At 37.6% G+C, this 23583-nt stretch overlaps 1 protein-coding gene and 1 long non-coding RNA gene across 3 annotated transcripts in view; one reads left to right on the plus strand and one right to left on the minus strand.

Annotated features, from left to right (window-relative positions):
- Nucleotides 1-21013, plus strand: part of LOC309633707 — a 200834-nt gene extending 179821 nt beyond the window's left edge. The window contains exon 2 of the long non-coding RNA XR_014247674.1: nt 20748-21013. This is a non-coding gene — a long non-coding RNA (uncharacterized lncRNA). The remainder of the gene's footprint in view (nt 1-20747) is intronic.
- PPP2R2A (protein phosphatase 2 regulatory subunit Balpha) overlaps nt 38-23583 on the minus strand; it is an 84982-nt gene continuing 61436 nt past the window's right edge. For both annotated transcript variants that reach the window (XM_082402843.1, XM_082402844.1), the window contains 7 exons: nt 16901-17066; nt 10583-10695; nt 9682-9859; nt 7684-7848; nt 6596-6765; nt 4022-4113; nt 38-762 (listed from right to left, as the gene is read on the minus strand). In XM_082402843.1, coding sequence (XP_082258969.1) covers nt 483-762; nt 4022-4113; nt 6596-6765; nt 7684-7848; nt 9682-9859; nt 10583-10695; nt 16901-17066 — 1164 coding nt within the window. In that variant the 3' untranslated portion in view covers nt 38-482. The remainder of the gene's footprint in view (nt 763-4021; nt 4114-6595; nt 6766-7683; nt 7849-9681; nt 9860-10582; nt 10696-16900; nt 17067-23583) is intronic.

The following is a 23583-nucleotide window of genomic DNA, read 5'->3' on the forward strand; positions in this document are numbered from 1 at the left end:
CAGGAGGCCAGAAGAGGAGGAATGCTACAAGCCACAGTAAGAATGAGCTGTATTTAATTTAAAAAAGGGGGGAGGGGTGTACCCCACAAATGATACAGTAATGAGGATACACAATTAAATCCCATAAGCATGACTGAAGGCTTTCACTGTGTTTGACGTCATCACAATGGAAGGCATAAAAAGTGGAGTAAATCAATGTTGATACAGTCCAATCTAGTCCATTAGGCAAGATGGTGCAAGAAGTCATTTAAATTAAAAGTGCCCTACCCTTACCTAAATGGCTAGCAGACATGGAGAACACCACAGTGAGGAATCCACAGAGCTTTCTCCATGTAGCTATTAAAAATGTGTTGTCGAATGGCACATTGTCAAACACTGGAAAAGGGGCGCCACAATGGACCTCTCTCTTTTTTAAGTATGAATGCTAGATTCAACTATCTCAACTAAGCAGGAAGTGGGCTCTTCTGCTAGGAATGCCAACCCTAATTCACTTTGTCTTGAAATATATACAGATTGTTTGTAGTAGCTACAGCAATGATATTTTCCTTGGGGTGCCAGGCTGTATGAAGTATTTTCTTGTTGAAGTCTAGGCTGTCAACGCTTATTTCATCTTTCTTTCGCTTGCCACTTGCACACACTTTGCGTGGCTTCAGAACTGTGCGAGGTTTATTGTTTTCCCGTGATGCTTCTAGGGTTATGTCTCGCTTTGTGTTCCGGTCAAACATTCTGAAGAAATTATTGTAAGATCCAGTCATGACAACACTGTAAAAGTAGACAGAGCACTCAGTCAAATAATGAACATTAGTTTTCATTGGTGAAACCTTGCCTAGTACTCCAAAGAAAGAGCTACTTCAAGCAGATGTGGATTTAGGGAGGGGGCGGCTGACACCAACCCAGGGGACAATCACTGGAATAAACTAGGAATACAGTGTTAGTAAACTTGATTTTCTATTAATGGCTCCTTTTCATGACTACCAGAACTGTCACCAAAGTTGAAAGCATCCTCAAGTAAAGCTTATAAGTAGTACTGAATTATCTTAGTTGAATATTTTTGCAACTTCAGTCTCTGCAACCAACCAGACCAGCCAGCTTCTACCAACCAACCAACAACAAAAAACAAAACAAAACTATGGTATACAGCTTTCTGTAAGAAACCAATGCTTTATTTTATGATTTACGTTATAAGCTATTTATGTTCCCAGGACACTGTCTGGTTCAGACAGTAACGTCTTATGTATGCTTACAAGAAATCTGCTTCACAGTATATAAAGAAAGTAGCATATACAACTTTTATTAACAGAAAATCGTTTAACCTATATAACACTAAATATATTTTAAGCAAGTATTTTTTGACAAATATTTTTAATAGTATCAGTTTGCAGGGGCACCACATTCTTGCCCTGCCTAAGACAATTTCTCTGTCAGTCCTACTCGCCATCCATCACGGCTCAACATCTGCTAAGCAGCCGAATGAGCAAAACTTCACATGTTTGAAACCATTAATAAAGTACTACATCCTTCCCACATGGTTTAAATTATTATTGTAAATAAGATTATAGGACACCGGGAACTGTTTAAAGTAATGCTTGAAAACATCTCTGAATATTTACAAATATTATACATTATACAGGGTCACATATTAAATACAAATGATTATGACCTATTCATTAATGTCAGTTCTCCCAAAGGACACTTCACAACATTTTAACCAAACTCAGGTCGGTGCATATACCTGAAAGTAATAAAACTGTATTTCTTTTAAAATAATTTGTGTAGTTTAGACAGGCATCCCCATGTTAGCTGAATTTGTGAGGTTTTTAATGGATTAGGGCACCTAATCTATGCTATTTTAAAAGGTGTTGTTAGGCAGCATTTCTGTGGTATTCTTGCCAAAAATGTATAACTGGAATCTAATCACGAGAGAATATTAGACAACACTCAAATTAAGGAAAATTCTACAAAATAAACTGCCTGTGGTTTTCAAAAAAGCCACGGTCATGAAAGACAAGGGAAGAATGAAGAACTTTTCCAGATTAAAGGAGACTAATGAGATGTGACAAATGAAACATACACTTTTGGATTGGATACCAGATTGTTTTTCTCTGCTAGAAAGGACATCATTGAGAGAACTTGTGTTATTTATGGGGATCTGTGGATTAGATGGCAGTACTGCATCAATGTGAATTTTTCTGCTTTAGATGCCAGTACTGTCATTATATAGGAGAGAGTCTTTCAAAAAAATTTTTTTATGTTAAGGGAAATAATTTTTCCTGACAATGGAACACGACGCTTAAACACTACGAGGACGAGCTGGCCAGTAGCACTGCGCTATATCCTACTCCATCAGTGTCGCCTTCCCTTTCCTGTCTCCTTGATGCCTCAGGGTGAGCAGTGGCGTTCAAAGACGAAGCCTGCTTGCTCCTACTCCAGGTGTGCTGTGGCCAGCCTATAGGGCCTCATATTATAATCAGATAAAAACAATTTTAAAAATCAGACAAAAGATAAATTATCTAAGTTCTACTATCTTCAACAGCACCATGAAACCTGACTCATATCAAGCTTCAGCGATAAAACTATTGTTGAATAAAATACTCTAATGAGTGAGTACCTTGAAAGCAAGTTTAATAATTCCAGAATTATGTTTTCTTTTACTATTGTCTGTTCTATTGGAACATAATAAATGATAAATAAATACTGACATTTAAAAATGGAATGATTAAGACTTATTTATCCTTCGAAATAATGGTACACATTTTGATGACATAATAAAAAGCAATCATACTGTGGCAAAGTTGTGGATTATAAAAAGCTTAATTACTCATGGTAATATGGTTAAAATAATACATGGTAATTACCTCTTCTCTTCTATGAGGTATTAATGTAGTACCTGGAAAAACCAGTGTGTAACGCTGCAAATGAAGTATCTACTGCCTAAATATTTCTAAAAACAATTTAATAGCAAAGTAACAACCAAACTGAAATTTCACCATTTTAACCACTGACATGTCAAAAATGTGATTGATCTGGTTCATAAAAGGGAAAAGTTTAAAATTTATATCATAATTTATTATATCTACAATTTTTTGGTATACTTTCACATTTACTAGTGAAACAATGTTTAATTTTTATCTGCCAATACTGCTGTAAGATTACTAAATTTATTTCAAGGAGACCCTAGGGAAAATGAAGTTGGGAAATGTAATTTATGTCAGTTTAAAAACACGCTGGCGGGCTTCCCTGGTGGCGCAGTGGTTGAGAGTCTGCCTGCCAATGCAGAGGACACGGGTTCGAGCCCTGGTCTGGGAAGATCCCACATGCCGCGGAGCAACTGGGCCCGTGAGCCACAATTGCTGAGCCTGCGTGTCTGGAGCCTGTGCTCCGCAACAAGAGTGGCTGCGATAGTGAGAGGCCCGCGCACTGCGATGAAGAGTGGCCCCCGCTTGCCACAACTAAAGAGAGCCCTCGCACAGAAACGAAGACCCAGGGCTTCCCTGGTGGCGCAGTGGTTGAGAATCTGCCTGCCAATGCAGGGGACACGGGTTCGGGCCCTGGTCTGGGAAGATCCCACATGCCGCGGAGCAACTACGCCCGTGAGCCACAATTACTGAGCCTGTGCGTCTGGAGCCTGTGCTCCGCAACAAGAGAGGCCGCTACAGTGAGAGGCCCGCACACCGTGATGAAGAGTGGCCCCCACTTGCCACAACTAGAGAAAGCCCTTGCACAGAAACGAAGACCCAACACAGCCATAAATGAATGAATAAAAAAAAAAAAAAAAAAATTAAAAAAAAAAATTAAAAAAAAAAAACGAAGACCCAACACAGCCAAAAATAAATAAATAAATAAATAAATTAAAATGAATAATGCTTAAAAAAATAAAAATATAAAAAATTTAAAAAAAAAACAAAAACATGCTGGCCGTTAGTAAATGTAGCAACCATACTAGGAGTGAAATAGTAAATTTCTCTCCTCTAATGAAATTCAATTTGAATAAGAGGTTCAGTTCAAATTAAAATCAATTTACCTGTCAGATCCATTCCAACAACATTCAAATTTGTCGAATATGCAGTCATTTTCATATAGTGAACAAAGTTTACTTCTGAGGTATTCATGCACCTGGGGAAAAAACAAATATATATGTATACTTAGCTTACACCTTAAGATCTGCTGCTCTTGAAATTAGAAAATGGTTTAACAAGTCTATATTTTTTTAAGGCATATACAAACACGTATACATACCTTTTAATCTCATTAAAACTCAATTCTCAAAACAAACAAACAAAAAACTCAATTCTCTGAGAAACAGTAAAGGTATTTTATCCTTTCACGGACATCTGGTCCCCCTTCCATGAACACACATTCTCCTCTCGTACAATAGAGAAAAATACCCTTCTGGGCACAGCACATGTACTCTTTACAAGCTCGACTGAAATATTTAGGCCAGAAAACATTTAAAACTGGCACAGATAAGAGACTAATTAAAGAATATTATAGCAATATTTGAATTTGCTAACACTTGATTTTCAGCCCATTAATTGTTGATAAAAAACATGCAATACTGTGGCTTTACTTCCTTTTTAACTACCATTTTTGGGGCATAAATAACTGAAGCCTACAATATCTTATTAAGTGCATATGTTATGCATTGCATGACCCTGCCCTAGCTTGGTGATAAATTATATGGTTATTCTAGATATGTATTATGGAAATATTTGATATACTTGTTATTACCTATACAATATCCAAAGCTAATGATAATGTAGCTCTGTTTTTTGAAGTATAATTCTATGTTTACTCACTAGTATTTCACAAAGGGATCAACTAGAAAATAAATTAGTTACATAAAAAGTATTCTGAGAAATGATACAATTCTATATTAATATTACTAAATTACAAAGGACAGTTCCAAAGTATTTGTTGTGATCTATAAGGGAAAAAAAACAAGTTTCTATCTCACTATTCTTCTTTACTTAAAGAGAACCTTAGAAAGAAGTAATGATAGAAAAGAGTAGGTACCTTGGGACTTCCCTGGTGGCACAGTGGTTAAGAATCCGCCTGCCAATGCAGGGGACATGGGTTCAAGCCCTGGTCCGGGAAGATCCCACATGCCGCGGAGCAACTAAGCCTGTGCACCACAACTACTGAGCCTGCACTCTAGAGCCCATGTGCCACAACTACTGAAGCCTGCGTACCTAGAGCCTATGCTCTGCAACAAGAGAAGCCACCGCAATGAGAAGCCCACGCACCGCAACAAAGAGGAGCCCCCGCTCGCCTCAACTAGAGAAAGCCCACGTGCAGCAACGAAGACCCAATGCAGCCAAAAATACATAAATAAATAAATAAAGAGTAGGTACCTTCTCAATGCTTAGAATTCTCTATGAAACAACCTAAAGTCATTTTAAGTGTCCATTTCAATTATACATATTCAATAATAGCTGAATCTGCATATGCTACATTTGAGAATGATGTGACTCTACTCCCAATCACTAATCTAGTTCAGCATAGGTAGAAAAACTGCAAATCAGGTAAAATTAGGTAAATCATGATAATTCAGCCAAGTTTTAGAGTGCACATACAGGGTTTCTCACCAAACAATGTAAGAGAATGAAGGTAAGGTTCAGATCAATTATTCTCAATGGGAAAGGGGTGGTGGTGTGATAATGAGGGTGGTGGGGATCACTAGGAGATAGATCAGAATCTTGGCAGTTACACAAATGTAATTTAAAAACAAAGCAATATTGTATCCCTTTGTTGTTGTTTCAATGTAGCATTTATTTTGAAATTTCAAATACCATTAAGGAGACTCTTAAGTGGTTCATGTTTGTCAAAGAGGATTAAAAGTTTGAGAAGCATCCTTCTAATTTTACTGAGAACATACAATGTAAAGAAGGTACCATTTATAAATTCTGTGTTCCTAAAGCAGTGTTAAATGTTTTCTACACTGCAGCTTAGGGCATAACACAGGTTTCTACTGGCCCCCCGACCCTGCTCCCCGCTGTGCACATCTTCATTCTCTTCTCCAGAAGAAAGGGATCCACGGTAGCGGCTTGGCTGACAAGAAGAGAATCCAGAGCTGACATCCTACAACAGAAAGGCAGCTCCTAAAGCTGTCTGCTGGGTTCTCACAAGCCCTTCTCCTTTAGGTTAAGACAACAGTTATTAGCCAGAAGGAGAATGCCAGTTCACCTGACTGGGCACACCAAAGCTAAGCTCTAGTTCAACTAGCACGATCCAGACTCCATCCGGGACACCTCGACTAGGACTGACCATTCTCCCCAGTCCTCTTCCCCCAGACCTTGATAGAGACCGTAATTCCATCCTCACTTTAAATGTAGATAACAGGGAAAAAAAGTTATTACCGAACCAAATTGGTAGCTTTACACTTTAAAACTGAATAGACAACACAACCTATAAAAGTATATATAAATTTAACATAAGGAAAGGCAGTGTACTCATGGATCTCTGAAGGAAAAAAACCTAATGGTGAACATACACTGCACTGTACTGGGATTAACACATAGTACAAAATCCTTCTCTATAAACACTTAAAAGTAAGTAAACAGGTTATATACTCACTGAAAGAAAAAATTGCAAATACCTGGTATGTTTCCACAGGCCTGTTTTCCATATTTAAGTCCCAAATTTTGACTGACAAATAGTCTCTAGTCATCATATATCGACCACTATGGCTGAATTTTACATCAGAAATTGAAGAGATGATTTCAGAAAAAAAGGACCTGTTACTCGGATCTTCAGGTTCTTCAAACACTAAAAACAAGCAAAATAGGAGGGCTGAGGGCAATTTGTAAATATTCTGGCTTGGACAAAGCATTTACTCAAAACACCATTCATCAACTTCCTCAGAGTGAGCTAAAAATGGCAGGGTGATAAAGAACCGAAAAACATCTCTCTAGCTATAAGAACATACCCTCCCTGAGAGTTTAAGAGAATCAGAGCGACTTAGTACTGAAGTTGAAGATGCAAAAGGACGTATGCAGCACAGCACCTTCCAGAGTCATTCAGCTAATTCAGCAGAACCAGACTCACTCAAGATGTCTGACTTCAGTGCACCAATCTGAGGTCCTGCATATACCTCACTGACTTTGTACTGTCACCATGAGAAACACACCATCCTCACCATTCCAACTCATACCCGCATTTTATTTTTTTAGTGGCCTGGTAAAATTATTTTGATAAGCAGCATGTACCTATCTTCATGAGTTTTTAAAATCTTCAACAACTTGAAGATAAGAATAATGCAATCCTTTAATTTTTTTAACCTGGTACTTTTCAAACTTGTTTAAGCCAAAGAAACCTCATCTCAGAAGAAATCTTCCTAGGAAGCTCAAAACAGAAAGGAAGAAAGGACGGGAGGGAGCAAAAGAGAGAAGGGAGGCAGGGAAGAAAGGAACTGCTCTACTTGAATACAGGACTGGAGAACCCAACCCAAGTTCCCAAAGAATAGCATTGCATTAAAAATACATCCACTGGGACTCAACAGACATGCCCCCAAGAGAGCCTTCTGTGCTCTTCCAGTAGAATAACCTATAATCCCTCATGTTGAGTCAGGCGGCTTACCAAAGGGAACAGGAGGTTTAAGACTTGCAAACCTATGTAAATGTAGTTACCATGTCTGAAGACAAACAGAAAATGTTATCATTTGAAAACAAGATGCAATTAACTTACGTTTAGAATGCCTATCACAGAGGGCGGATGCCCTCATGTCACATAACCGAATAGTTCCTTTACTGCTGCTGTATACAAATGTGTTACAACTGTTTGGATGGAATTCTGCTGCTGTAATCACCTCTGTCAGCTCCTCCATATTGGCAGGCTTGATATCCACAATATCTGGACAGCATTTTATTAAGGAATTTCCACTTAGAAAAAAGGTCAAGCATAATTTTATATTTTTCAAATCTAAAATTCATTCATAGACTTAAGCACAACTATTAATTCTAAACTGCATATTACTACTTACGTGAGTATAAATCCCAGAGGGATCAAAACTCTTAATGCTTGAAAAAAAAAGTCTGAGACAAAAACACGGGCGAATTTTAAATCACCTTAGAATGTAGAGGTCTTTTTTTTCTGAGTATGATACAAACCTCAGAAGCCATAAAAAAAAGACTGACACACCATCTTCCTAAATATTAAGAAGATATTCCTAAATATTAGTGTACACTCCAAACAAAACAAAAGGAAAAATCTGAAAGGCGGCAAAAAAAGGGAAACTGTTAGCACACAAACAATGGAGCTGAGTTACTTGATGTCAAAAAGGTGCTTTAAAAACAAAGAAATTCCAATAAGAATATATGTAAATCCAATGAAAAATATGGAAAAGAACAAAAAGAAATATAAATGGTTGAAAAACATGAAAACATGCTCAAATCTACTCAGGATGAAAGAAGCGAATCAAAACAAGAAGAGAAGTTTTCACTAACTAGACTGCTAAAGGTATAGGAAAACAGGCTCTTTTATACACTATAAGCATACCTCGTTTCATTGTGCTTCGCTTTTATTGAGCGTCACAGATACTGCATTTTTTTATAAATTGAACTTTTGTAGCAACCCTGCATCTATCAAGTCTACCAGCGCCATTCTTCCAACAGCATTTGTTCACTTTGTGTCTCTGTCACATTTTGGTTATTATCACAATACTTCAAACTTTTACATTATTATTACATTCATTATGGTGATCTGTGATCAGTGATCTTTGATGTCACTACTGTGATTGTTTTGGGCTGCCATGAACTGTGCCCACAAGATGGTGAATTTAGTCAACTGTTGAAAGGACAACCAAGGGCTTAGAACATTACATAAACTTAGTTGATAAAGCAGCAGCAAGGTTTGAGGGTACTGACTCCAGTTCTGAAGGGAAGTTCTACTGTGGGTGAAATGCTGTCAAACAGCACTGCAGACTACAGAGAAATCATTCATGAAAGGAAGAGTCAAAACTGACGTGGCAAACTTCGCTGTTGTCTTATTTCAAAGAAGTTGCCACAGCTCCTCCACCCTTCAGCAACCACCACTACAGGGATGCATGTATTGGTAGAGTATGAATAATAGTAGAGTGTTAATTTTTCAAATGATACCTATTTGGAAAGACATACATTAATACTAGTTATAATAACTAACATTTATCAAGAACTTAAATACTTAAAAACAAACATATATACATTTCTATATTTATATGTATATAGTATATGTGTGTGTATATATCTCATATATCACACACTTGATTATGCACAGAAAAATTTCAGGAGGATAACAAACAACGAAAATGAGGATTGGGAAAGTATTTATACTGTCATGCATCATGACTTGTATGAATTTCTTTTTCCAATCTTATTTTTATAATTAAAAATATTTTTTAAGGATAATACTCCACATATTTGTTTCTGTTACAAGAAACAGCTATTTTAAAAATTTTCTATTTTCATAGGTACAAACAGATGAATTCCTTAAAATTCTAAGAATCGAATTTTTAAATTGATACATTATGCTTTTTATCAAATAACTTCAGCCAGTGTTTAATCACTTAAACACAAAGAAAAAATGGTATAAAGTAAGAAGCTACTATAAAAAGAATCAAAACACACTAAGGAGAGATGAAAATAAATCCAGTATGGGCACAACATGCATTCTTTACCAAACACCGAAAAAAAGAAACCAAATGGATACTAAAACTCCTGTCTGTAATTTCCAGGTGCCAAAGATTAATCCGCAAATCATCTGCAGATAAATACGTTTCATAATCACTATTAATAGAAATTGAGTTGATGTGATATGTATGAGCGTTGGCAAATATTCGTCGTGGACTGGCCTCCACCATTAGATCCATGGGCCTAAAGACTGGCACCTGTCAATAAGACACATGAAAAACCGTGATTACAAAATGTTTATTGTTTACAAGAGCACTGAAGGTCCAGAACACTTCATTACTCCAGTTTTTGGGGGAATATAAAACAGTATAATATTACACAGATTTAGTTTTATAAAGCAACTGATGTTGACTGCTTATTTAAAGTGTTAAAATGGGAAGAAAAATAAAAAATCTGGAAAATTTACCTTCTTTTACAGATAGCAGTACTACGAGAATTTGCAGTTTTTCCCAGTTTCAATCTTTTGCTTGACAGACTTGCAAAGCTAATAAATGTTTATAATTTAAAGTGGCTAAAAAGGAAATTAGCCCAAAGCATCTAATTCTTGGTATTTTTTTAATTGCAACTAGAAGATTTAGTCCATTTCTACTTTTTTGATCTCCAAAGAAAGTTAACCTTGAAACTTAACCTTCTAACAGCTGACAAACCATGAGAGCAAAAGAGAGTATGGTGGCACAGTATAAAACACAGGCTTGTGCTGAGTCCTGGTTCAGCCCCTGACCACAGTGAAACCTCTCTGTAGATCAGGGTCTGTTTAAAATTTGAGTTATTAATGTTCTATCTGGTTACCGAATCTTGGGAAGAAGCAGACTGTAATTATTCCTATTCATGTTCTGCTGAGAATCTATAATATATAACAGGAATACAAAACACTATTCATCAGAATTAGAACCTTTTTTTTTTTTTTTAAATGTACTTACACGTAGTGTAGTGACTGTAGTAGGATCTCTATACCTTCCATCTTCCTCTTTCAAGTTATACCCTTCTGGTCTTTTGTCCCTTTCACTGATTTTCCATAATTTTATTGTTTTATCTGGGGAGAAAATAAAGAAAGTCCTCAAAAAAAAGATTAAAACTGATAGAAGAAGAACACTTTAAGATATATTTAAACACACCATTTCGTATCCCAAGAATAAAATCCCTGATCTGACTTAATAGAAAACAAATTTCCTACCACCAGATGAATAAAAACATCCATACATAGAAAAACAGTACAGAAATCGCACATTTATGTTAATGGCACTCGTAAAATTCCATTTGATATTAAAATCAAGTCAGAGCCAGGTCCTTATCCTTCAAAAATAATTAAAGCTAGAGGGAAAAAATTGTATATTTATGTACATATAAACACATATATGTCTATACATATATACAAACATATACATATATAATGCTTAATATTTAATTTTTACACAGAGTCATTAAAATAGCCTACTATTTAGAATAAAAATATCATAAAGAATATCTATCTCCCTTGGTCCCACACTTCCTAGCAGATGCTATCAAACACTCCATAAATTTCTTCATGGGTCTGGAAGGATCTGTTTTTAAAATCTTTCTTTTCCTCTGTTGCATTAGGGATGCAATTCAAGTAAGTAACAGGGCCTGAAAATAATTTACCAATTAAAAGCATACGTCCCCAAGTCCTTCGATCCCTGGTCTGGGAAGATCCCACATGCTATGGAGCAACTATGCCCGTGTGCCACAAATACTGAAGCCCGCGCACCTAGAGCCCGTGCTCCACAACAAGAGAAGCCGCTGCAATTAGAAGACCTCGCACCGCAACTAGAGAAAAAGCCCACGCGCAGCAACAAAGACCCAACGCAGCCGTAAATGAATGAATGAATGAATGTTAAAAGAAAAAAGAGAATATATAGTGTTTTTAAAAACAAGCTTTAATTTTGAAGTAAGTTTAGAGTTACAGAGAAGTTGCAAAGAGTGTTTCCATATACCCTTCACCCAGTTTTTTCTAATGTCAGCATCTTATATGCAACCTCAGTACATTTGTTAAAACTAAGAAATTAACATTCTACATTACCATGAACTAAACTCCAGACTTGACTCTGATTTCACCAGGTTTTCCACTAATGCCTTTTTCCTGTTCCAGGATCCAAATAACACCGTATTAGTTGTCAAGCTTCCTTAGTCTCTCTGACTTTACCAATTTCTCAGACTTTCCTTAGTTTTCTTCATCCTGACAGTTCTGAGAAGCAGTGGTGAGGTATTGTGTAGAATGTCCCTGAACTGGATATGTCTGCTCTTTCCTCATGATCAGACTGGGATCATGGGTTTTTAGGAAGAGCCCAGAGACGAAGCGAGTGTATACATAGTACCAACGTGACTTTTCCGCTGGTGATGTTAGATGTGATCACTTGGTTAAGGCAGTAACTGCCAGGTTTCTCTCCTCCCCCCCCCCCCCGCCATACTCTGTTCTTTGGAAGTGACTCACTAAGTCCAGTCTACACTTAAAAGGACAACGCAGGGGCTTCCCTGGTGGCGCAGTGGTTGAGAATCCACCTGCCAATGCAGGGGACACGGGTTCGAGCCCTGGTCTGGGAGGATCCCACATGCCGCGGAGCAACTGGGCCCGTGAGCCACAACTACTGAGCCTGCGCGTCTGGAGCCTGTGCTCCGCAACGAGAGGCCACGATAGTGAGAGGCCCGTGCATCGCGATGAAGAGTGGCCCCCGCTTGCCGCAACTAGAGAAAGCCCTCGCACAGAAACGAAGACCCAACACAGCCAAAAATAAATTAATTAATTAATTTAAAAAAAAAAAAAAAAGGACAACGCAGTTACAGTTCCTGCACGGAGGAATATCCGTCCACATATTATTTGTAACAAGCGTTCCTTCTCCCCACTTTTTATTTATTCAGTCAACCATTTGTATCACTATGGACTCAAGCACGTTTATTTAATATTATACTTTGTGTTACAATCCTGAAACTACACTTATAAAAGTATCACATTCTTAATGGCCCTTCTAAGCAAATGGGTATAACACAATCGGAAAAAGCAGTGCATAAAAGGCACCGTAGAACTCTGTCACAGAGAGGTAGCAGGGGCTCCTCCAGCCTGGCCACCCCTCTCTGCCTGGTGCAGAAGAGCATGCTAAGCTGCCCCTGTGGGTGCCCTTTGCAGAGATGAAGTACACACAGAGAAAAACTGCTCACTTCACTAACTTGTAACCTAGTATTTCACCTGAACCCTCTGTAATCTTGTTTTTCAGTTATATTGCAGTTAAGTTATATGTGTTTTCTATGTGCTATTTAGTTTATATATATTTATATAATTTAGGTAAAGAGTGATATATTTTAGAATATTTAACCTGTCCCCAAATCTGTAATATAAATGAGCCAAGGCCTGAATTCTACATTTCGGGAGAAATTATCATCTAAATATGATAAGGATGAACACCCCCCCCCGCACATACACACCCCCATGATTATCTTATGGCCTGTTCAAATTTTTCATCCTTACTAAAGATCCAAATAAAGAAATCATGATATACTTATCAAACATTTCAAATAAGACATAATCAGTGTTTGTGGTTCCTAGTAGTGTTATAGGAATAAAATTCTAAAAAAAAAAAAGAAAAAAGAAAGAAAAAAACTTGGGTAAACAGATTTTTAAAACAAATTAAACTTCAAAACAAAAATTTTAAAGTGATAAAATTTGTAACTTAAGAGACTTTTTAAAACTTTTAATGGCATAAACAAAGGATCCAGAAGTACTACACAATTTTAGTGCGGTGCCTGGGAACAAGGCAGGTCAGGAATTTTTAAAAAATCAAAATTCTTATGCTCTACAGTAGTGACCTTTTTATCTGGAGTTTTTGGTCCATAGTTGGAGGTACATGAGAATAATCAAATTCCATAAAACTGCATGCAAGATTATGTGAATATACTCGTTTTCTGTGAAGGGGATTATTAGATTCCTCAAAGAGAACTGTTGCTTCCAAAAAGTTAAGAACCACTGCTCTCCAGTGTTTCCCTCCACTGTGAGCACTGATAACTAAACAAGCGTTCCCCAAGTCCAAATCCCGGTGCTCCCCTCACCACAGAGGGTCAGAACAGGGAAATCCATGCTACCAACTCTCCTTTGTGGGTATGTAGCTTTTATATAAAATCCAAAAAGCTTCTTAGTAATAAGCTGTTAAAACACAACCTGTTTACAAGTGAACTTTGTATTATTCATATATTCAAAGACCCAGGGTCAGCAGATTAGAGTCGGATGTTTTTGCAATGTAGAGAAACTGAGGAGAATTCAGAGAAAGGCAAAAGAAGGTTAAAGAGAAAGAGAATGAAACCACTTGAAGAAACATTAAGTGAATAAAGTTATAAGAAGGTGACTATGAAGTTACTTAAGTATAAACAATCTGGGAAACACTGAACAGTTTGTGATGATCGTGGAAAGCCAATACAAAGATGAAAGTAAGATTAATTTTGGTTATTCAAAGCTGGAACGTTTGGTCCTATTTTCCACCGCTCTCCCCAGTAGTTTCTAATCTTTTTGTGACTATAAAGACCCATTACGTGTGGGGGGAAAAGGTACTATTATGCTCTATCTCAGAGAGAAAACTATACAAAATAACAGAAAGATACTGCTCAGATTTAACAGAAGTTGACATTTTTCCATATTTGCTTTCTCTCTTTTGAAAGAATAAAGCTTTTCAGATACAGATTTTTAAGTCCTATTCCTCTCATCCTTTTTCCTATCTCACCATACCAGGTAGAGCAGTTTGTAAAATGTCCATACTTGTTCTAGCCTTCCACAATGGACTCTATTTTTAGCACAAAAAATACAGCCCCCACCCCAAAATTTGTATTTTACTTAGTATTCATTAACAACAAAAAGACAAAAACCTACAATGCATTGTGTAGTGTCCTTTAAAATAATTTGTATTATTAATCAATGATTTTTCAAATTTACACAGTAATCCTATTTGGGAAACGCTGTTGATTCTGTACACAGAAAAATATTACATAGATTTACATAACCCCTGACCCAACCACTGCAATTTCCAGTGGTTTCTCCTTCCACTGAACTTTTGTAGAGTTTTAGTGTCTAGAAAGGCTCGTCTGGTTAAATGATGCCTTATCTCAAATCACAGAGGAGCACATGGAAACCTGCATGGAAGACACGTGTGGATATAAATAAGAACTGAAAGAGATTTAAGATTTAATCCATAAGTGAACTGAAATGGGATTTGCTTCCAAATAATACTGAGAAGGAGGGGGAGAAGTACCTGAGAAACACAACTAGTGATGAACTGAGAACTGTTGAAGCTGGGTGTTGGGAATATGGGGCTTCATTATTCTGTTTCAGCTTGTACTTTAAAAATTCCCCTCTATAAAAAGTAAAATGATTTAGCCTATAAGAAGTGAACTGGGACTTCCCTGGTGGCGCAGAGGTTAAGAATCCGCCTGCCAGTGCAGGGGACACGGGTTCGAGCCCTGGTCCAGGAAGATCCCACATGCCACGGAGCAACTAAGCCCGTGAGCCACAACTACTGAGCCTGCGTGTCTAGAGCCCATGCTCTGCAACAAGAGAAGCCACCGCAATGAGAAGCCCGCACACTGCAATGAAGAGTAGCCCCTGCTCGCCGCAACTAGAGAAAGCCCATGTACAGCAACGAAGACCCAATGCAGCCAAAAATAAATGAATTAATTAATTATTTAAAAAAGTGAACCGCCAAAATTACTAAGAGCAAACACACTTCCTGGGACATTTACTTCCAAAGTAGAAACTACGTAAATGGTGTAATTACATATTATTTGTGTCAAAGAGCAGTATCTGAAGTGCTATTTGAAATAACTTAGTTACCTATGTAAATTAAAACTGAACCAAGATTAGAAGCCAACATGTGACATGAGTAAACATATACCCTTCATCTAGGATGCTCTAAGTTACAAGCTTTAAATCATTATTTCTATTTATTTTTCTTTCAGTAAGAAGAGAGGGGAATGCAGTTTATGTAAAAAGAGAGGGGGTAGATGGTACAGATTTCAATGGACTTGTTAGGGAGAGCTTTGACAATCAGAAAAATCGGCATCTAAGAGGAAGCAAACATTTATGTTGTCAGCTAGTGGCATTATTCTGGGGAATGCATTTCCAATAACTGGATACAATGGGTGATAAGGCCTAAGGTGGATGAGGGCAGCACTTAATACTGTCTACTGGGTCACCCCCGAAGTCACTTGAGTTTACATTCTGCAAGTGCTAAAGAATGGTGAGGTCTAGGTGCTAAAATCTGATTTTATTAACACCGAGGGGATGAGAAAATGAGAGGTTTTCCCCAATCCTTGTGCCAGCCTCAAAAAACTTTTAATCTAAATTTTTACAGACTATGGCTACCCAGAACACCTGGACGTACCCCTCAATCACTCTAATGCTTCTCTTTAGACTCAAATCCACAGGGATAAACCAGGTCACAACAACTCATGTGAAAAAAATTTAGAAGAACAAAAGAAATGACCCACTTCTTAACCTGTCATAAAGGACTTTAAATTCTGGTAGAGTGATTATACAATTCTAAACCTCACTTAATAACGTTTCCTGAATAAACAAAACAGTGTAAGAAGCATCTTCTTACAGCCATAACGCTCGCTGGGAAGAAGGCAATGAGTCAACTCCGGTTTGTGTCCTTCTTGGATGAGAATCAAGTAGGAAGAGCGCTCTCCTAGAGAGTATCCTGGAATGGGGGCCATCCTTTGACAGAGTGTTTTGTATTTACAGTTTGAAATACTCTTTGGAGAGTTAGGCACACTTAAAAAGGAAGAGGAAAGGAAATCAATATTTACTGAGCACTCACTATGTACACTAGGAGTCATCACATTTACTCCTCACAACCGTACTGTAACACAGATATTACCATCTCCAGTTTGCAGATGAGGGAAACTTGATTCAGTGTTAGTAAGCTGCCCAAGGTGACTAAGCCAAGAAGTGGCAGAAACAGGATCTGACCCAAACCCAGTGGTAAAGCTCATTCTTTTCACTACAAACCGTGTGGACTAAAAGAAGTGGACACGTGAGGATCTCTTTCATAGAATTTAAAAACTAAAAGACAATAAAAAAGGGAAGACAAAATAGAAGAGTTTACATTCTATATGGGGAAAAAATATTTCCAAATGTCTATTTGCGGAGATCTCTTAACAACTACTCCTCTTTGAAAAGGGGAAAGCATCCTACAGGATATGTGTACACAGTGGGCACATGAAAAGAAAAAATTTACACTTACCATTGGTAGACAATAAAAACTGAGCAGCATTTTTCTGGGGTAACCACCTAATTTTGTTGATCTTTTCTTCTATTTCTAAACTTTTCAAGTAGTCAAACTCTGGTTCATGGCTCTGAAAGGTGCTGTAAACATTATATTCTCCTCTGCTATGAGACTGGATTTTGTTCTAAAATGGAAACAAAAATATTTGGACCAGTTGAGAAATATTTCAAATTAATCAAACATATAGTCAATTCCAACAGATCCTGAATGTTATATACAATTATATTGTTTTTTATATTTAAAGGCTTTCAAGGAATAAATACAAATGCTTAAAAGAAAAAAAAGGAAAAGCTAAATAAAGCCTAATAATTAGGCCCAATTCATGAGGAAAAGTGTTATTAAAATACGGATCATTCTGCTGATTACTTTACCATTATATATGACATAGTACAGAGGACTACTAAGCATACGTAACAAAAAGTAAAGATTAAATAAGAAAAGCTCATCAGGAACAGCTGGCTGAGGCACACCTTCTTTCTCTGCCCACTGTCTTAAGGATCAGTTCTCTATCCGTTACTGAACGTGATGTATTGTCCTCTTCCTTTCCCTTTCTCATGCCTGCCTCTAGGTCATTTCACTGCTGAAAAACTCTTTAAGAGAGGGGCTCTCATAAATGCAACAGCACATCTGACCCCGACCTCCCCCACCCAAGACCACAGTTACAGGGCTCTATTACCCACCGAGCCCACATTCAGCAATACCCAGCAGGCCTCACCCCATCAACAACTGTGTACCCTCCTTGAATTGTCTTTCTTATATTATGAGCCTAGCACGCACCAACGATTTATTTCACTTAGTATCAGTGTGAGTGAATATAATTTAAGCTATTGGATAAAGAGACTACCTGTGAACTTCTTCAGTTAACACGACCTTAGCAAAAATGAGAATTACAACCATGTTCAGGATTTTACCTTTTAATCCATCATCACATAATCAAAAACCTTTCCACTAAAGACATTAAATGTCTAGTTCAAAAAACCAATGGAAAAATAGTTTAAAAGAAAGATATTATTTATAATCAACTATTTTAAGTAAAAGTGAATTAGCAAATGAAATGTTTAAGATTACTTGATAATAAGAATGACCTGTTAGTCATTATTATTATTTCTCCTTATAAAAAGAAAACTTTATTGAATCATCATCTTGTAAGTGTATGTTTTGGGTTGTTTTTTTCCAGTAGCTTGATTACCCGGATTGATCATTCATGGTTACAGTTGTGTGTGGGTCCTCTGACAGTAGTATCAATTATTACTGAGTGGCTTTGCCAATACTGAGAATGCAAAGCATACCATAGAACATAATCCACACTGGGGATATGGAAAGGGTAAAAGTCAAACTCAGAACCTTGGTCTCGTTACCATACTCTTACACCAAATCTGATAACCTAACCCATGTAATGTGTACACGCTAATATCTCACCAGAAGAAATTCCATAAGTCTTCCATTGAAAGTTACTCAGTTTCTAAACGTTTGTCATGTTACTCTCCAAAAAAAGCTACAATAAGTGTTTTAACTTAAGCAAGAGACTACAATACTATGTACACTAGGTCCCAGAGGTATAGAGAAATTTAATAACACAGAATCTCTGCCTTCCGGTAACTTGTGTGTGAAACTTTAGTCAAAAGTAGAAATTAACGTCCATATAATTCAGATAAGCAAAACAAAGAGCCAAGGTAAGCAGGGCCAAGGTATATGCAGAAACTAGGTCTATCAGGGTCATGCTGTATTTGATGATAAGGAAAAGAAAAGCACAACCATATAAAAATAGTTTCTACAACAGAAAAATAACATCATCCTTAAGACTCAAGAATAACTACATGGGTCTAAACATGATCTATTACATGATTCAGAAACAAAATCATTGGAGGTGTTTGGCCGTCTCAATGGATTGCCAAGAAGCACTGTTTCTTTCTGACAGGGAAAAAAATATATATATATATACATATATATATATATATTTATACATATATATATATGTATACACACACACACACACACACACCCCACACACACACAAGGAGAAAGTTACAGCTGACAAGTTAAAGATACATGAGGCATGTGCACTCTCTCCTGAAACTGCTAAAATTACAGTGAATTTTTAAAGACAATGGATAAGAACAAAAAAATAACAGCAGAGATGACAGCAGCAGTAACAAATGAAAGATGTCATAAAACAGATGCCATAAAACAATGACCGACTTAACGAACTACAGAGAGCCGGACCCTAGCAGACAGTGGGATTTTCCCTAAAACATGGGGAGGGATGTTTACATTATAATGGTCACAACAGCGCTGTTCTCTGCATGCACTAAGTACACTGAGCAAACAAAAAAAAGGAACATAATCCCATGTCCTCAACACTGTGCCACTCGAACAAGAACGCATCAAAGTCAAAGAAGGCTATTTTATTTTTGTTTTAAAAACTCTCCTACAATCAGAGAGAATCATGATACATTCCAGAATGCCTCATATTTGGGTTTTTCTTGTACAGCTTTCCAGAATCTATTTTCTTAACCACACAATTTATGTGAAATCTTCTTAATGAATTTAGAAACGCTTCATCCCAACACATGTAATAGTATCTGGCATATAACAGGCATTCAATAAAAATTTTCTATATGAACAAAAATAAAAGCAAAAAGAATGAATAAAAGGTGGCACTAGTATGGTAAAGGGAAGCTGGAATTAACATGGCAAAGGGAGTATGGTGCAGAAATTAGGAAGAATGGGTTAGATGCACACACAGCAAGACAGAAGGTTCTGGAAAACACAGCTCTTAGTGATAAAGTAGGGCACAGAATGAGGTACAAGACATAGTATTCTTCACATACATTAAAAAACACAGTCCACAAAAACAAAATCACATACTTCGACATGGACACAAACAGAAGCCACAAATACATAAAGGATGCTGTATCATGACCAAGTTTTAAAGCCACAATGAAGACAGTGTGCTACTCACACGAGAACTGACAAATATACCAATGGAAGAGAACAGATGGCCCAGAAACAGGCCTGAATTTGGACAAAAGTGGCACTGCTGAGCCAGGATGGTCTTCTCACTAAATAGTTTTTGGTTAACTGGCTATTCATATATAATAAAACAAACCCTGACCCCTACTACACCTCAAGCCACTCATGTAAACTGATTCCAGGTGAATCAGAAATATAAATGTGAATATGTCTAGTACAACACTGTCCAAGAGAGCTTTCTGCAAATAGTCTGTATCTGTGCTGTCCAATATGGTAGCCACCAGCCACATGTGGTTACTGAGCACCTGAAATGTAGCTACTGTGACTAAGGAAGTGAACTTTAAATTTTACTTAATTTTAATTAATTAAAATTTAAATAGCCACAGGGATCTACTAACTACCATACTAGAGAGCACAGATCTAAAAGATAACAGAAATGTATATCTTCCTGGACCTTGGGGTAGAGAAGTATTTCTTATACAGGACAGAAAAAGCAGTTAAGTCTAGAGAAAACATTGATAAACTGAATTATATTAACATTAATAACCTCTATTTGTCAAAAGATACCATTTAGAAAAAATGAAAAGGTAAGTCACAGAATGGAAGAAAGATACTTCCAACAAATACAACTGACAAAGGGTTCATATATTCAAAAAGTGCAAAAAGCCCACAAATCAATAAGAAAAATGACAGACAACCCAGCAGAAAACAAGTGCAAGAGATTTTAGTAGGCACTTCACAAAAGATGATATCCAATGGCCAATAAACACATAAAAAGATGCTGAGGGCTTTCCTGGTGGCGCAGTGGTTGAGAATCTGCCTGCCAATGCAGGAGACATGGGTTCGAGCCCTGGTCTGGGAAGATCCCACATGCCGCGGAGCAACTAGGCCCGTGAGCCACAACTACTGAGCCTGCGCGTCTGGAGCCTGTGCTCCGCAGCAGGAGAGGCCGCGATAGTGAGAGGCCTGCGCACCGCGATTAAGAGTGGCCCCCGCTTGCCAAAACTAGAGAAAGCCCTCGCACAGAAACGAAGACCCAACACAGCCAAAAATAAAAATAAATAAATAAATAAGAATTAAAAAAAAAAAAAAAAAAAAGATGCTGAACCTTGGCGTTAATCAAGAAAGTACAAATTAAAACCACCATAAGGGCTTCCCTCGTGGCGCAGTGGTTGAGAATCTGCCTGCCAATGCAGGGGACATGGGTTTGAGCCCTGGTCTGGGAAGATCCCACATGCCGCGGAGCAACTAAGCCTGTGAGCCACAACTACTGAGCCTGAGCGTCTGGAGCCTGAGCGTCTGGAGCCTGTGCTCCACAACAAGAGAGACCACGATAGTGAGAGGCCCGCAGACCGCGATGAAGAGTGGCCCCCGCTCACTGCAACTAGAGAAAGCCCTCGCACAGAAACGAAGACCCAACACAGCCAAAAATAAATAAAAAAAAAAAAAAAAAAAAAAGATGACCTGAAAAACACTTGCTCATTAAAAAAAAAAAAAAAAAAACCCACCATAAGATACCCTCATAACCTCCAAATATTTAAATTTTAAAATTACTGACAATACAGAACATTGGCAAAGATGTGGAACAGCCAGAATTCTCATATATTGTTCATGAGAATAAAATTGGCAGAACCACTTTTTACTGTGTTGTCTACTAAAACTAAATGCCTACCCCCATGACATGATAATTTCAAGCATGACAATGTGCACCAGAAAATGTGATCAAGAATGTTCACAGCAGCATTATTAATCCATGAACTGAAACAACCAAAATGTCTGCATCTATTTATAACAGAATGGACAAATTGTGGTACAGTTTTACAAAAGAACATTATATAGCAATGAAAGTGAGCAAATTATTACACGAACATAAACTGAGCAAAAAGGCCAGACATAAAATACTTACTGTAGATTCCATTTATAAAAAGTTCTATAACTACAAGCCAAACTAAGTGTTAGAAGACAGGCTTACAAGGGGAGGAAAGAGAAAGGAATGACTGGGAAGGGGAATGAGAAGGGTTAAAGGAAGGATGGGAAGTTCTGTGTGTGATAATCCACTAGTGTTCTGTGCACTTTTCTGTGTATCTTTCAATAGAGCTTTTTAAAAAATGCAGCATACAAACTGTGCAGCCACTTTGAAAACTGTATGGGCGTTCCTCAAAAAAATAAAAAATAGGGTTTCTCTGGTGACGCAGTGGTTAAGAATCCGCCTGCCAATGCAGGGGACATGGGTTCGAGCGCTGGTCCGGGAAGATCCCACATGCTGCGGAGCAACTAAGCCCGTGCACCACAACTACTGAGCCTACGTGCCACAACTACTGAAGCCTGTGCGCCTAGAGCCCGTGCTCCGCAACAAGAGAAGCCACTGCGATGAGACGCCTGCGCAGCGCAACAAAGAGTAGCCCCCGCTCGCCGCAAGTAGAGAAAGCCCGCGTGCAGCAACAAAGACCCAATGCAGCCAAAAATAAATTAATTAATTTTTTTTAAAAAAGGGGGACTTCCCTAGCGTTCCAGTGGTTAAGACTCCACGCTTCCACTGCAGGGGGCACAGGTTTGATCCCCTGTCAGGGAACTAAGATCCTGCATACCACGAGGCACAGATGGGGGGAAAAAAAAAAAGAACTACCATATGATCCAGCAATCTGGTATATATCCAAAATAATTGAAAACAGAATATCAAATGAGATTATTCACAATAGCTAAGAAGTGGAAACAACCTAAATGTCCATCGACTGCTAAATGAATAAAGAAAATGTGGAGTGTGTGTGTGTATAATACACATTTAATGGAATATTATTCAGCCTTTAAAAAAAAGGAACTCCTGTCATAGGCTACAACATGGATGAACCTTAAGGACATTATGCCAAGTGAAATAAGCCAGTCAAAAATGACAAGTACTGCATAATTCCACTTATACGGGGTATCTAAAGTAGTCAACCTCGTAGAAACAGAAAGGAGAATGGTGGCTGCCGGGGAGTGGAGGGAGGAAGAAGGAAGTTGCTGTTCAGTAGGTAGAGTTTCAGTTATGCAGAACTGGGGGGTTCTGTTGCATAACAATGTATATGTGGTTAAAACTGTATTGTACACATGGAAATTGTTGGGAGGTTGAATGTTACATGATATTTTGCCACAATTAAATAACAGCACACAATAACAAAATACAAATTATAAGAACACATTCAAATGGTTATCTATGAAGGGAGAGGTGCATGGGAGAATGGCAGCACATTATGCAAATAAAAGTTAATGTACGTGTGACTACACACGTGCATGCACGTGTTTGTTTACTTAAAGAAAGGGCCTCGCCATGATCTATAATAGTAGTGTCATGAACTCAAGTATGCCCCTGAGGTTCAAACAAACCAAAACAGAATATAAAACAGCAGTAAAATCCAATGATGTTTGAGCCAAACAAACATTTGGAAAGAGAATCAGAACTTCATTTCTTACACAAAAATAAATTCCAGAGGGAATAATTAAATATTTAAAAGTAAATAAAGGCAGCCAAAAGAAAGTACAATGGCAAATTTCTATATAATTCTGAAGTGAAAAAGAGCTAAGTATAAAAATGAAAGCAAAGAGCAGAGAAAGGTGGACATCTGTCTGACTAGGTAGGAATATTTAAAGGTTAAAAACCAGTATACTGGGGAGAAAAGTGCATCTTAAGA

Source organism: Balaenoptera borealis (genome assembly GCF_965194805.1).
Source record: "Balaenoptera borealis genome assembly, chromosome: 8".
Classification (NCBI taxonomy): Eukaryota; Metazoa; Chordata; class Mammalia; order Artiodactyla; family Balaenopteridae; genus Balaenoptera; species Balaenoptera borealis.